This window comes from Wolffia australiana, chromosome 14 (assembly GCF_029677425.1).
Source record: "Wolffia australiana isolate 7733 chromosome 14, ASM2967742v1".
NCBI classification, from domain to species: Eukaryota; Viridiplantae; Streptophyta; class Magnoliopsida; order Alismatales; family Araceae; genus Wolffia; species Wolffia australiana.
Genome location: NC_135848.1, coordinates 2866931 through 2882500, shown reverse-complemented (window position 1 = coordinate 2882500; position 15570 = coordinate 2866931). Strand labels below are relative to the sequence as shown.

Genomic DNA, 15570 nt, shown 5'->3' with positions numbered 1-15570 from the left:
GATGAATTTCATCTCGTTGACGTCCAGAATAAGTTCAGGGATGAAGGACGGGACGGTTTTTCGTCCAACGATAAAAAACCGTCCCATCCAATCATACCGGGAGAGGGGGTTCAGGGAGAGAGAGAGAGGGGCACAGGAGAGGGAGTGGGGACTCCATTAGGGGTACTTTTGGAATTTCCTTTCAGTCAAAGTTAGCAAGTATAGTTCAGGGACGCGGACGGGAAGATTTTTTGTCCTGGGACAAAAAAAAGTCCTGTCCGAGGATACGGACGAATTTCAAGACAAAAAGTCATCCCGGAGACCACTTGACGGGACGGTTTTTGTCCCGTGGGACGAAAAAACCATCCGTCCAGAGGTCTCAGATGATGGGTGGACGGATGTGGGCGAAAAACTACCGAATTCACATCCGACGGTTGAGATCTCACCACGTGGCCTCGCTATGACAATTTGCATCAAGGTCCCTGATTTAATGATTGGGGTCAGCCAATCATTCTGTCACGCAATCATGGCTTCATAATTCTTGAACCATGATTGCAATAATAACTCACAAATCCTTTTCAAATTTCTGACGTAGGGGGCAACGTGGACGAATGAAAAAAAACAAAAAAAAACTTTTTCTCTCGCTCTCTCTTTTGATTTTGGCGTAGGGTGACGTGGTACAATCTCGTCCAAGTATTTAAAATATAACAAAAGAATAAAAAATAATGGAGAGAAGAGGGTGACGTGGCGTGCGCTAACGCGCCGCCATGTCAGCCTCAAACATTTTTTTAATGTATTTTTCTTCTTTCTTTTTTCTCTCTTTTGTCTTTTTCTTCTCCCTAGGTGCACGTGACACAAGATACGACGAGTGACGTGCAGAATACAAAAAGCTTGGAATGTGGATCACTTTAACCTCTCCACGGTCATGGAAAACGATGAAGATGATGAGGAGAGAAAAAAAATTAAGGGCTAGGATTTTGTCAACTTCAAACAACCATAACTTTTGATCTACAACTCCCATTGAGCTGAAATTTTCAGCACTACTTCATCTTTCCCTCCTCTTTCCATATGTACCCTCTGATATATAAATAGAGGCCTGGATCATTGTGAAATTCATCTTGAACTTGCTTGCTACTTGTGTATGCTTATTGAAAGATAGTGAGTTTTGAGATGCATCAAGAGTGTTCTTGGTGTCCGGGGTGTGTGGGAGAAGCATTGGATAAGTGGGGGAGCTTATCGACTCTCGTAAATCACTGTGATCTAAGGTAAGTGTCTTCGCCTTATGTTGTCTCTTTCATGACACCATAGTTAACGTAATTAGAGTTTATCATCGTACCTTCATTCTCATTTTACTCTCTTCTCCCCTCTCTCTATTCTCGCTATCATACCACTCCACATCCAACCACTATCCTCATTCATACCATCGTTCATCATCGTGTATGTCACATTCACTTACTCTTTTCTTTAAGTTAACTTAATATAACTTACATATTTTTTTAATCGATATCACTAGCTCATATCCTCAAATCTTGTCTTCATCTATCCTCTCGTTGATCATCACTATCATAAGAAACTAATTCCTTAATCATCGTTCCATATGGAGACGATTCGTACTCATCACTAAGTATTCTTACGTATAGTTAAATATATTTTATTGAATAATCACAATTACCAGCGACGAATTTAAACCCCAAAATTGAGATTATCATTGTTGTTTTAGTCTAAAGGCCATAAAAATGAAGAAAGGGCAAAGGTGGTGCTCCTTATGTGATATTGCAAGCGCCCAGTGCCATCGACGGGGCTCATATTCCCTTTAACCACGTCATCCACATTGAGCTTGAGAGAGAGTATATTGGTAGCGGGTGACAATGATCATACTTGTAACTGGGGGGTGATGTGAGTCAAAGTAGTCGGGGATGCCCCATATGCGTAGTACCTTGCATGTAGATAATGAGCAGCGTGTAGTTGGTTAGCCTAGACGATGGGTTCGATATAGCCATTGCTTGTTGGGTCACATAACATCTTGTGCGCTCATAAATGAACCTACTAAGTGAGAAGGATTTCACCCTTTCCATATATTTCACAGAAGTAGCCTATGATGATGTGTAAATAAGGACTAAGTTTAAAGTGTGTTGGTGAGGCAAATATCATGTCCAAATGCTCTAGCAGTGTAACAATGATATGGGTGCGGATTACTGATGATAATGAAGAAAAAATTAGCTCCAACATGCTACAACGATCTCACAATAGAAAAGTAGGTTCTTCCAGGGGGAGAATTGGAGAACAATGGTATCATGGGCTGAGGTAGTGAACAATATTTTTCACTTGATCATTATTGATGATTTAATGATATATTAATCTCAAAAGGAAGAAAGAGATGTGAGGGATAATCGACAGATGTCATATGCGACAACCCCAAGCTAGCGTAGAGCATCTATGTCGAAAGTGATCCCAAGAGGAACGACATGACTAATGTCATAAAGTGCGAGGGTCCATTAGGGACAATTTGGTAGGGACCACAACTCAATGGTCACAACCTCCATTAAAGAATCTTACGGGAGTCCATGTTCCTAGTTAGCAGTTGGGCCACCATCATCTTGAGGTGATGAGGAGAGAGAAAAAACGAACGACTAGGATTGATTCAACTTCAAAGCTTGATATCTGACAATTTGGAAGGCTTATTGAGCTGAAATTTTGAGGTCTTTCCATCTATACCCTCTGATCTATAAATAGAGGCATGTATCATTGTCAAATTCATCATTAAACTTGCTTCCTACTCGTGTGGGATTATTGAAAGCTAGTGAGTTTTCTGAGATCCATCAAGCTTGTTCTTGAAATCCTCGGTGTGTGGAAGATGCAACAAAGAAGAGGGGGGAGCTTACATGCACTCACAAATCACCATGATCCTAGCGGAACGTAAGGATCTAAGGTAACCATCATTGCCTAACATTGTTCTTTCTCAACATTATCTTTAGCTTAACAATTTAAACGTTACATCCCACCATAGCATCACATGTGTAAATTCTCTAATAACATCTTAATAATTTCACATCATTGCCTCTTTGTTACCATTATCATTCACCCCACTCTTTGGTCTTTTTTGTGCATTCCTCTCATTATCGCCATTTCATCCTCACTCTCGCTCGATCTTCTAAAATCTTAGTTATAAATATCAACTCTCATATAATCATCTTAAATACAGTACTAATTACCACTATCTCCGATGAAAATATATATGGCCGGCAAGCAAATCACACACTCCATCTTTCGTTCCATGCTCATTAATATAATATATTCATTATGGTGCATGTGTCATGCTTATAATGAAGTCCATGAATAACTGATCTGACTTAGTGAATTATGACGATATTGTTACACATAGATTTTTAGTCTTTAAGAATGTGTTCTAAACATTCCTATTTGAAGGGTACTCAAGAGGGACATCAAAGTATCCAGATAGAATATCACTCTCAAGCCTCACGTTCATTATGAGTATGACTGTTCCCCTATCCATTAGTGTGGAGACACTAAGGATAGATGGTTGGTGTTCTGTAGTGGAAAGAGTTCACTGAATTGATCTGTACGAATTCCTAAATGGTATTATACCAAACTGTCAATCAGGCTGATTGATGTCATGGTTGTTTAAGTGATCCTTAGACCTGAGATACTAATGAAGATATATTGTAGATGGACAATTGTACTTTGACTATAACATACATGTCCCTAATCATGGGATTCTAAATAGTCTTAGTTTGGGTGCATCAAGAAGTTCACAAAGATGATTAAGTGGTCAAGATGGGATTGTCCACCCTTGCTATAAGAGGTGACACTCAAGGAAGATGATACGATGAAGTCCTTGGCCAAGGCATCGAAATAAAGGAGAAGAGTTCTATGATGATTTACAAAATGCATCAATACTAATTCAGATGATTGATTAGGGTTTGACAATTGACCATATATCAATTCATCCGAGGAGTATTAAGTGGATGAGGGACTATACATACACGGTAACCGATGATGGACATGTTCTACTATGAGTAAATACACACTCCTTTGTATCTTCTAGAGCATGAGATGTAACTTGTCAATCCACGGTTGGAGACTCCACCTATCGATTGGATTAAAATGATCTGACATTAATTAATGTATATGATGCTATAATTAATTAATTTGGAAGACCAATAAAGGTTATTGGGCCGCTTGAGTCATTAACAAGACTAATATATGGGCCCAGAGGGTCACACACAAATAGTCTTTTGGACGTCGAAAGATATACTTAAGTTTTCGGGGTTTTTGTGAAAAATACTTACTTAGTATAATAGGGGAAGGCCCTGAAATAAATTCACCCACACCAGAATTGTTCGAGGGCCTTCCCCTTCTTCTCCTTTCTCCCTACACCTCCTCTCTACTCTCTATGTGATTGGGATGGTGTAACGATGACAAGGGAGATTCAACTGTGCTCGTCAATGAGAAGGAGGAGATCTGACATGCCGAGGACTTCATGGAAAATTCTAGTGGGTGAACACATGAGCAGCTCCACGTGACTCGCTCAAGGATCCCCAAATTCTTCACTTTCTCTCTCTAGGTTAATTTGTCTAGTTTCTCTCTCAAGATTTTGATTTTTTATTGTTTAGGAATTTAGTTAAATATATAAAAAAACCTAAAAATAAAATTTGATTCGAAAACTCATCCATCTTGAAGTCCAATTTAAAAATCCCTTTCTTGATTATTTAATTTCCAATTTTAATTCATAAAAATTGTCTCAAAATTTTATAATAATTGGGAAAGTAATAATCCGAAATATTTAAAATCTGATCTTAAAATTGAAATATTTCTATCTTGGGGTTTTTGACGGAAATATTTAAAATCGAAATTAAATCTTACTAATTTTGATTAATTAAAAACATTATTAAGCATAATTAAGATTTATTAATTGTAAAATTAATTCATCTTTGAATTAATTCATTGAAATTGGATAAAAATTCTTATTTGTTGCCTCCCTGTGGTTCGACCCCTTGCTTACTCTATATTCTATATTTAGTGATTAAGAGAAATTATACATTTTATTGTATAAGTCTAACGCCAAATCAACGACATATTTACGTGCATTTTTAGGCTTATCACAGACCAGTGGAATACGACGGACTAGGGTTACCGCATCTGCAATCCATGAATGTAGCACTGCTAACTAAGTGGGTGGCCAGGATTGTGGGCCCAAAGGAGGACATGGTCACGAAAGTGCTACGAGATATGTATGACACCTACTTGAATTTGCAGGGTTTGGGCCAAATCTTCCAGTAAAACCAAGGGTTCTTTGTACCCAAATTAGGGGATGGAGCGTATTTTCGATATTGGCTGGACGCTTGGTCCACAGGGTTTTTCCCCGACTTTTCGCTCTGGCTAGGAGCCCACAAGCCTCGGTGAGAGACTACTGGGATGGCACATGGAATCCATGCGTGCAGGACGCACTGTCAGAACAGAAAGTTGAAGATTTTTTGAACATGCAACAGAAAATAGTGGACCTTAGGCCCGTGTATGGGTCAAGGGATAGTTGGGTATGGAGGGGAGCTCAGTGGTCAGTACGGGATACGTATAAGCAGATCCGGGGTATTTTGACAGAAGATGCAGACCTTATACACACATGTAAATGCCTATGGAAACAGAAGGTACCTTTGAAAGTCAGAATCTTTGGTTGACTGCTAATTAGGCGTCGAGTTATGACACGTACTCTCCGAAGGCGCATGATCCCAGACACGCCAATTGCGTGCCCCACGTACAACCTTGGAGAGGAAGATTGTTAAAACCTGTTTTTTGAGTGTCCTTTTGCGCAGGCCATTTGGAGAGCATAGCAGCTGAGAGGGGTGGATGTGACGTCAGATGAAACATGCTGGAAGTTTCTGAGGAGGACGGGTAGCGGACGGACGAGCTGGGGAAAGGTTCTAGCGGTGCTTTGGACGTTGTGGCTCCACCGCAACGAGGTGGTTTCAAGGGGAAAGCTGCATCGCTGGAATCGGTGCTACATGATGTAGGGAGTTGTATAACCTATTGGTCAATAGTGCATAACGGGGAGAAAAGGGACCTCGTGGGCCGGGCATGTAATATGTCACGATCACATATGTTAATAGTATTTCTGGGTTGACCAACGAGTTCTGGGTGGTCTTCTCTCTTTTAATTCAAAAAAAATAATAATTCATCTCTCTGGTTCCCCTCTTTCTTCAAACTTAGGTCAACATCAAATTCCAATAATGAACATAAATGAACATAGCAGAAACCACAAAAAACCGCAGAAAATACCTCAAACTCTCCCTCACAGTCCCTCTCTCTGACCTTTTTTTTTTCACAAAGAATTTTTTATTCTCCTAGAAAAAAAAACTAGACAAAAAAAGGGGATCACAAAGGGAGAGAAAGAGATAGAAAGTAAACCTTCTCTCTTACCAGAGTCCAATGGCTTTCCACCAGATGCCACCAACCCCAAGCCAGATGATGATGTTGACGACGGAGACGAGAAATCCATAGCCCCACCAGGTGGCGAGGGGGACGTAATTGGCACCATAAAACACCGGGGCCGAGCCAATACCATAGTGAGTAAGCCCTCCCATGAGATTGGAGAGGAAGGCCAGAACCATCGCTGCAAACAGCGGAGGCGTGCCCAGCGCACTCGCCACGGATAAGAAGGCTGTGAACATGGCTCCGATGTGGGCCGCTCCGCTTGCGAAGAAGTAGTGTGAGTAGAAGTACAACATCACCAGGATGCCAAATGACAGTTGCCAAGATAGGCCCAGCCCTCCCACAAACTGCACCCATTGGAGAAAGGTTTTAAGGTTTTGAAGAAAAAAACAGTAAAATTACATGAACTGGCGTGTTTTTTAATGGTAGTGTGAGAAGGGATTTTGAAGAAAAATTCTGAAAAGCTAAATGAATTTTGAATAAAAATATTATGTCAAATTGATTTAGGCCTTTTAAGAAAAAAAAAGTCTGTAAATCAACAAAACCGGGGTGTTTCTTCTTGGAGAGCAGAATTAATGCGTAAATGGATTTTGGAAAAAAAAAATATTCTCAAATTGATTTAAGGCTTATGAAGAAAAAAAATTGTAAATATCCATGGACTGGGGTGTTTTTTTTTGGAGCAGAATAAATGTGAGAAAAGATGTTGAAGCAAAATCTCTTTCCCTATCCAAGAAGAGTGCGACAAATTTTGGTCTGAAGTAAACATTGACTCGAGAAAATGAAAAAGAATGACAAAAAATTAGCATGGATCTTCATAAATTCTTTGTTTACAATTCTTAGAATGGGAAAGCAGCAGCAATGTCTATATCTATCTGAAAGGGAAAAGTGAAATGGCTTTTAATTTTATCGTAAATTTAAACAAGTTCGTAGGATAGGGAACGAACCATTCACATGGAAAATAAATGTTCATTAGAAGAAGCCACAAAAACTACAATAAAAGTTCATTAAGTCTTTCTTCATTATCTGTGAGTCCTCATGAACAAGGGACTTTCCTTTACTTATTTGATGGAATTTTTTTTAAGTGGAGTTAAAATCACTCTATCTACCTCAGAAAAGTGTGAAAAGTGCGAGGAGTTTTACTTCTTTCAAAATAAAAATAAAAATAAAAATTGAAGGAAACCACGATTGACTTCAATTTTTTAATAGAAACCGTATAATTAAGAAAACGTCATTACGCCCCTGTTTCTTTGAAGAACACTGTCTTCTATTTAGACACCGTATTCTTATTTCTGCATGTTTTCATGAACAAGGGTGTTTTTTACCTATTTTGAGGAAAAAAATCAACGTGAGAATATCTAATTCGTAAAATCAGACATAGAACAGAAATTCCAAAACGCAGGGGAAGAAAAGAAGCCGAGAAATAAATAATTTAACGGAGGGAATTAATACCTGAACCACAGTTTGACTGAACCACGAAATCAGACCGTATTTATTCAGGTACCCAGCCATTGCGATAAGCGCGGCAAACCAAGTGAGTGTGTCCCAGGCAACAGATTCAGATAAGCACTCCTTCCATGTCACTACGCCGGTAATGAGAAGAACAGATAAGCCTAGAATTGCAGCTGTCACTGCATCCACATTAATCACCCCTCCAAAAACCCAGAGACCCACCTGTTCCAACACTTGAAAAATTCAGAAGCCGCATCCATGGACATAAAACATCACATTTTAATCCAAAAATTTGATACCCTATTGCGAAAATGACTCAAAACAAGAAACGTGAGCATGAATCCTAGTGAAAGTCTACAAATACATTTCAACAATAAACAACCCATAATTCAGAGACCACGTCCAAGGACTCTAAATATCACATTTTTATCCAAAATCCGACGCCTTATTGAGAAGATGATTCAGAGTAAGAAAAATATTCACGACGTTGGCATAAATCTTAATGATAAACTTCCCAAAATTCATCTAAGACAATGCGTTGAGGAGAAATAACCGGGCAAACGAGCAAGATCAGAACAAGCAGAAAGGGGAGCAAGCAGCTCAATAATATTCATGATTCAAAAATAAGAAATATATCCCCGGTGTGGTAAACGAAATATTATTTCGGCAAGATAAGAGAAATATGATGATTATCATCATAGAAAAACTATTTCCGACGGAGGCCCCCACCCCCCCCCCCCCCAAAAAAAAAAAATTGAAATTCGAGCAACATCAGAGCAAGGGAAAACAAGTGCAAGCCAAAAAAAAAAAACAATAGCAGCGAAAATTCAAGAATGAGAGAGTCGGGCTTACAGTCAGGAGAAGCGTAACCGACATGATAATCTCGTTTTTGGTCATGGGTCCCATTTTCTCAAGCTTTTCCCTCGCCAGCTTCGGCGCATCAGGACTACTCTTCACCGAAGGAGGGTAAATCACGTAAAGAAGCAACGGCACAACGATCAAAGAAATCAGCCCAGGAACAGACGCCGCCACAGCCCAATCCGTCCACCCAATCGTCTGATTAATCGCGCCTTGAGTGAGATTAGCGCTCAGAGGATTAGCAGCCATGGCCGTCAAGAACATAGACGAGGAGATAACCGAAGTCTGGAAGCAGGTGAGCATCAGCCAAGCCCCCAATTTCCTCTCCGTCCCATCTCCGACGTTGCTCCCACAAGCAGTGCAAAGAGACTTAACCAAAGGGAGGAAGATTCCACCAGCCCTGGCAGAGACAGAAGGAATAGCAGGCGCCAACAACGCCTCGCTGAACACCAGACTGTACCCGAGCCCGAGAGACGAGCTCCCGAACATGGAAACGAACTGGTAAGCCACGCGGTTGCCCAGCCCCGTCTTGATGAACCCGCGGGCGAAGAAGAAGGCCAGAGCGATGAGCCAGGGGATCGGATCGCCGAAGGCGGAGAAGGCCGCGGCGAAGGTCAACGTTTTGGTCAACACCGCGGCGCCGAGCCCGAGCAAGGCGACGGCGCCGAGCGGGAGCGGCTGCGTGATGATCCCGACGATCGTGGCCAGGAAGATCGCCAGAAGCTTCCACGCCTCGCGAGAGACGCCGCCAGGCACGGGAACGAACCAGAGAACGACTCCGGTCAAGATCGACGCGGCCAGAGGCTTCAGCGCCGCTCCTTGCCAGGGCTCCGCGGGAGACGGAGGCGCTGAGGCAGCGGCGCTGGCGCGAACGACGGCGAATTGCGATGATCTGGAGTTCGACCGGAGAGGAGGCGATCCGAGGCGCAATGCAGCGAATTGCGATGATCTGGAATTCGATCGGAGGTGCAATGCGGCGAATTGCGATGATCTGGACTTCGATGGGAGGTGCAATGCGGAGGAATGCGATGATCTGGAATTCGATCGGAGGCGCAATGCGGCGAATTTGGGCGATTTCGAGCCGATTCGAGAGGCGGAAGCGACGCCGATTCCAGAGAGGTTGATCTTGCGGTAGGAGAGCGGCGAGAAGGCGACGTTGCAAGCTATGGCGGAGGAAATCGCCATTGTTGAGCGGCCGCGGAGCTCCGGGAGTACCGCCGGAGCAGAGCGAGCAAGACGACGACTGAGAGACCATCCCCCTACATTTTTTTCATATTTATACTGTGCGGGAGCAACACTGATTGGAGAAGACGATCTTTCCGCCGTTGGATCTTCATCCGACGGTCCTTATCCTTCGTTCGTGCGAAGCGGTTCGTACGGGATTGGCCGTCTGGACACCTGTGGTGAAGAATCGTTCGTCCGCTGGCACGTGGCGGAATATTAGCGGTCCGAGTGAATCGCTGAGATTCCACTTGTTGAAGGCTCGTTTATTTTAGGGAAAAGTCCTCGGGTTTTCGCCGAGATACTCCCTTGGATCCCAATTTGTCATTAAATAATCTATCCGTCGGTTCCCCTAGATTATGCTTATTTAAAAAACAATCCTCAGGTTTTTTAAAATATTCGATTGGACCCTCAACGTATCATCACAACTTAATATTTATCATATCGAATAGTCCGCGACCATTGGTCCGCGACGCTTATTTAGTGAGAAACCCCCAGAATTTTCAAAATACTCAATTGAGCCCAATTTTCACTGGATTACACTCATGTCCGTCTCCAATCCGTACGTTTATTTAGAAAAAAAAGTCCTCGGATTTATCCAAAATTCTCGATTGGACCGAAAGTGTGATTAAAATTAACTCGTTTGGCATAAGTTTATACCTCCACTGGTTTACCGTCATCCGTCCCGGAACCGTACGCTTATTTAGAAAAAAGTCCTCGGGTTTTCCCAAAATACTCGATTGAACCCTCAAATGTAAATGAAAAAGAATTTTAACCTGAAATTGATTACATTACAACGATGTAGACACCACTGGCTGATCTTAAAATAGAAGGAATAACATATCTACAAGGAATTTTAGAGAGACCCTTTTTTTTCTGTTTGAACAACATTAAGAAAGATAGAGAGAGAAAAATGGGCATCAGAAATAAGAGAGGAGGGTATTTTAAAAAGATTTGAGCAGAGAGATTTGATTATCTCGCACCCATTGCCACTTGGAGAGATCCATCCTTCATCAATTTGAGGCTCAGGCTGTTGAATCTCTCTCTAGAATACTGCCTCGAAGCCTTCCTCCAGTCCGTGCCCGCCTTCATCATCGTCGTGAACTCGTCGTAGCTTATCCGCCCATCCTGCGTAATAATTTTCAATGTTTAGTGGTTCTTCCTCCATCTCTCTGTCTAACATACACACCATCTCCCAACATACTGAATCTCGATGCCAAAGTTATTTTTTTGGAGTAGACCATAATATTCAATGAACATAAGGTGACTTCCAGTCATTTATCAGATCTCTCTAACCAATACGGTATCTATGAACATACTGAATGTCATGATGTTAGAGAGAGAAATCAAAACTGAGCTAATCCCCATGTCACAGTCATTTTTTGGAGTAAACCATAATACTGAATGAAGTAGCTGGCGAGTAAATGAACACAAGATGTCTTCCAGTTCTTTGTCAGCTTATACTTGTTCTCAAATCTATCACTCTCGAACTTATACATCATCTACCAACATACTGAATGTTATGATGTTGGATAGAGAAATAAAAAAGTGAGTTCATCTCAATGTCACACTTTTTTGGCGCAGATCATGATGAATGGACATAAAGTGACTTCCAGCTCTCTGTTGAATTATACTAGTTCTGATATCTCTCTCTAATGATTAAAGCAACATCCTTTCAATTAAGGCATATTTCCCTCCATTTCATTCTATCGGGCTAGGTAAAAAAAACACATTTGTAAATGAAAAGGTGAAATAATCAAAGGGAGAAGATAGCTGACCCTGTCAGTATCCACATCGTGGATAATGGATCTGAGCACCTCCTCATTGTTCATCCCCAGTTCATCATTCAACGAATCCCGAAGCTCCTCGATCTCAATATATCCCGTTTTGTTCTGATCAAAGTATGAAAAAGCTCGCTGCAGATGCACGTCGTTTTCGATCTTCCTCAAATGGATGGAAACTGCGACGAACTCCCCATAATCCAATGTCCCATTTCCGTCCACATCAGCCTGCCACGTCAAAAAAATTATCACATTAAAATTTCTATATTAACCAAGAAAATGCTTAAAAATAGATAATAATTTTAAGCAAGATAATTACGGCTTCCATCAGTATCTGAACATCAGGGTCCGGTATATTTTGCCCAATTTTGTGAAGGCCAGATTTCAGTTCCTCCAGTGTAATCTTTCCATTGTTGTTCACATCCATCAATTGGAACATTTCCTTAATTCCCGCAACTTCCTCCACAGATAAGTGCTCGGCAATTACCTGAAAAATCGGTTATTTTCTAAATTATTTCCCACGCAGAAGATAATAAGAGCTGCTTGAACTTTTCAAGCTGAGGCCTCGCTGCTCATAAATCTTACTCTGAGAGCCATTTTTTTGAATTTGTTCATCACAGTAAATTGCTGGAGTCTAGCGCGAACAGTTTCCCCAAGGTTGACGTTCGAAGCCTTCTTCGCATTCAGCAAAAACGGGTGTTCTGAAAATGCACAGTCAGGATAAACGTACAACTAAATGCATGAAGGATTTCACAAAAAAATCTTAGACAGTAACAAGCAGACACAGCTTTACAATAACTTATTAAATCACGAGGGGATTTCATTGATAGGGTTGGAGGATGACGATGGACTCATTTCTGTCGTCATCACCCACACATGTCGTAATCGTTATTGTCCCTTATCTGCTCTAGGATGACGAACACAGTGACAAGTTAGAGAGAGAGAGAGAGTCACCTCTCGAGACAAAAATAAGAATAAATAACATTCATTATCATCATTCGTATATGGATAGGATGACAATGGCCGCAGACGAGTGAGAATGATGATGGTGATGATGATGATGGCGGTTTGTCATCAGCATCCTAGCCGCTAACGAATGACGAGGATGACACACTTATTGTCATGTCGGACATTGAGAGAGTTCATTTAAGGGAAATAAAATAATAAATAATATGCAAATCCTGATCAGCCGTGCAAGAGCATAAAAATAAAAGCAGGAAATGTGAAAATGGTTGTTACCAAGAACTTGTTGGGCTGTCAGACGTCTCGATGGATCAGGGTCAAGCATTCGACGGACAAGGTCTTTGGCGTTGTCAGAAACCATAGGCCATGGATCTCTCCTGAAGTCTATGACAGAACGAATGATAGCTTGGGCTATTCCCTGCTCCGTTTCTGGAAACATTGACAACAATAGATAATTATTATAAAAATTTAGACGTAAGGAAATTGTAAAATTTTAGATTATTCAGATGGTGAAATGACAAAACTAACCCGCCCAAAATGGCGGAACTCCACATAGAAGAATGAATAGGATGACGCCAGCACTCCACACATCTACCTCAGGGCCATAGTTTCGTTTCAGGACCTCCGGGGCCATATAATAAGGGCTTCCGACAATCTCAGTAAATCTCTCGCCTGGCAAACAGATATAGATAGTAAATGAATAAAAATGGAAATTTGACATAGATACTAAGAACGACATCAAAACTCAAAAGTATTTTAAACTTTATATATGAAACAGATAAACTGGAGTTGAAGAAAGATAGTGGTCTTACCAGGTTTAAACATCACCGACAACCCGAAATCAATGACCTTCAGAAGAGACGTTTCCTTCTTGTTTGCAAACAAAAAATTTTCGGGTTTAAGATCACGGTGCATAACTCCATGTCTGTGACACGCCTGTGATAGAATTTGGGATGAAATCCGAGTATGATATCAAAGAAAAAAACTCACAATCTACGAACTTGTTGAAGAAAGAAGCATCATTCATTGTAACCGAAGAGATCCCAACCTTTCAAAATAAGAAAAGTAAGCATAAATGGTTGAGAGGGTTCCTAAGCGAAGATATCAGTCTGACCAAGTATCATGGAACTGAATACCTGGAGATGATATCCATGGACAATATGGAAAGAACTGGTTCAAACTAAATGAACAGTAAGTCCTCGGTTCTCATTAAAAAACAATTTTTTGTCCATGGATTTACTTAGTAAACATGTTGTGGTTGAGAGGGTTTACAAAGTGAAGATATGAGTTCAACTATATATAATAGAATCGTCTGTCTGGAGATAATATCCTAGTCCAGTACAAAAAAAGCTATTTCTTAGGCATTTCGAGACGAGATAACGGTTCTAAAATGATTTGTCCCCGAATTTACTTCTAAAGCATATCAAGGTTGCGAAGGTTTTTTTTTGAAGTTCTTCAAGAGAGGAAATCAGTTTTGTCCGAGTTTTATGAAATTGGAAGTCTCTCCAATATAGAACGAACTGGTACAAACTATATCAACATCAAGACCCGGTTTGATATTTTAAGACCTGCAGGTGGCTGACAACTGATTCGTCCTCGAATGTATCAGATAAGTATATCAAGATTGAGATAATTTTCAAGAGAGAGATCAGTTTGACCAAGTATCATGGCGTCTGCTTATTCTGACATCTAACTAAGACCCGCTTACTCATTGGAAAGCTATTTATTTTGACAGTTCAAGATCAGACGGCGGCTCTCCACCGATGAGTTTACATCGTACATCACGCAATCATATACGTTTTTTTCGAAAGATATCACGCAATCAAATAGTTTTTTTTGAAAGATATCACGCAATCAAATAGTTCTTTTTGAAAGATATCACGCAATCAAATAGTCTGTCCATGAATTTTCATGGGTCGATTCAATAATGAACAATTTTTCGCCCAACAACGACAACCCTTAAAGAGAATGCACCTAAAAGAAAGAACAAAGAAGAATTCATGCCACAGAAGACGAACCTGAACAACTTCCACAATAGTTCTTGTAATCTCCGCCGCCGCCCGCTCAGTATAATGCCCTCTAGCAACGATGCGATCAAAGAGCTCTCCTCCCTCGCAGAGCTCCATAACAAGATGAACAGCGCTATCATCTTCATAAGTATCTTGCAAGCTGACAATATTCGGATGATTGGGTAGATGCCTCATAATCTCCACCTCCCGCCTCACATCTTCAATATCAACGGTAGTTCTGAGCTTCTTCTTGGATATTGATTTGCAAGCCAAGGCATCCCCGGTGGCCTTATCTGTACAAAGATAAGTAATACCAAATTCCCCTCTTCCCAACTCCCTCCCAAGATCATACCTCTCATGAATCTCCCTCCCCGTCGGATCCTTCAACACCGTCACCTTGTGTCCATGCGCGGGTGCCTTGTTGTACTCGATCGAAAACGGATTCTGCTTCTTCTTCTGCTTCGCTTCCTTCCCCGATCCGACGGCCGGCGACGCGCAGCAATTCCCCATTCCGAAACCCTAGAATGGAATTTCTCTCGATCGACGAAGAAGTCGATGCTCTGACGCGGAAAAAAAGCCTTAAATCGGTAGAAATCGATTGCCCGGAGAGGAAAGAAGGATCTACACGAGGAAGAGATGATCAAACCGCGGTCAAGATCGTCGTCCCCTTCCTCGAGACTTCGCTCCGACGCGATTTTCTTTCTCTCTCTGGTCCTTCATCGTTGACGCCATTACGCGCTCTTCCTGTTCGATAATTAAAATAATCCGCAGATAAATCACATCTTAGTATACTTTATCTTAATCTGTGGACTTTCGATTTTTAAGTATAAGCATTATTTATGAAGCGATTTGCACCGCCCGCG

The 15570-nt window shown here is 41.2% G+C and overlaps 2 protein-coding genes across 2 annotated transcripts; both read right to left on the bottom strand.

Annotated features, from left to right (window-relative positions):
* Nucleotides 1–6205: 6205 nt before the first annotated feature.
* Nucleotides 6206–9992, bottom strand: DIT1 (dicarboxylate transporter 1). Its single transcript, XM_078585888.1, has 3 exons — nucleotides 8728–9992; nucleotides 7876–8097; nucleotides 6206–6773 (listed from the first exon to the last, which is right to left on the bottom strand). The coding sequence occupies exons 1-3, from the start codon at nucleotides 9916–9918 to the stop codon at nucleotides 6411–6413; spliced, it is 1776 nt and encodes a 591-aa protein (XP_078442014.1). The 5' UTR covers nucleotides 9919–9992; the 3' UTR covers nucleotides 6206–6410.
* Nucleotides 9993–10709: 717 nt separating this feature from the next.
* LOC144711605 (calcium-dependent protein kinase 20-like) lies at nucleotides 10710–15469 on the bottom strand. The gene is made up of 9 exons (XM_078585587.1): nucleotides 15354–15469; nucleotides 14717–15267; nucleotides 13511–13634; nucleotides 13227–13370; nucleotides 12975–13127; nucleotides 12321–12436; nucleotides 12055–12222; nucleotides 11733–11963; nucleotides 10710–11082 (listed from the first exon to the last, which is right to left on the bottom strand). The coding sequence occupies exons 2-9, from the start codon at nucleotides 15215–15217 to the stop codon at nucleotides 10927–10929; spliced, it is 1593 nt and encodes a 530-aa protein (XP_078441713.1). The 5' UTR covers nucleotides 15218–15267; nucleotides 15354–15469; the 3' UTR covers nucleotides 10710–10926.
* Between the last annotated feature and the right edge of the window lie 101 nt (nucleotides 15470–15570).

Excerpts from the sequence above, each read along its gene's own strand:
- DIT1 (XM_078585888.1), bottom strand. The coding sequence starts at position 9,918 with ATGGCGATTTCCTCCGCCATAGCTTGCAACGTCGCCTTCTCGCCGCTC. Across the intron at positions 8,098-8,727 it reads CGGTTACGCTTCTCCTGACT|GTGGGTCTCTGGGTTTTTGG; the intron begins GTAAGCCCGACT and ends GTGTTGGAACAG. Across the intron at positions 6,774-7,875 it reads TCAGTCAAACTGTGGTTCAG|TTTGTGGGAGGGCTGGGCCT; the intron begins GTATTAATTCCC and ends CAATGGGTGCAG.
- LOC144711605 (XM_078585587.1), bottom strand. The coding sequence starts at position 15,217 with ATGGGGAATTGCTGCGCGTCGCCGGCCGTCGGATCGGGGAAGGAAGCG. Across the intron at positions 13,371-13,510 it reads GTCGGTGATGTTTAAACCTG|GCGAGAGATTTACTGAGATT; the intron begins GTAAGACCACTA and ends TCTGTTTGCCAG. Across the intron at positions 13,128-13,226 it reads AGTTCCGCCATTTTGGGCGG|AAACGGAGCAGGGAATAGCC; the intron begins GTTAGTTTTGTC and ends CAATGTTTCCAG.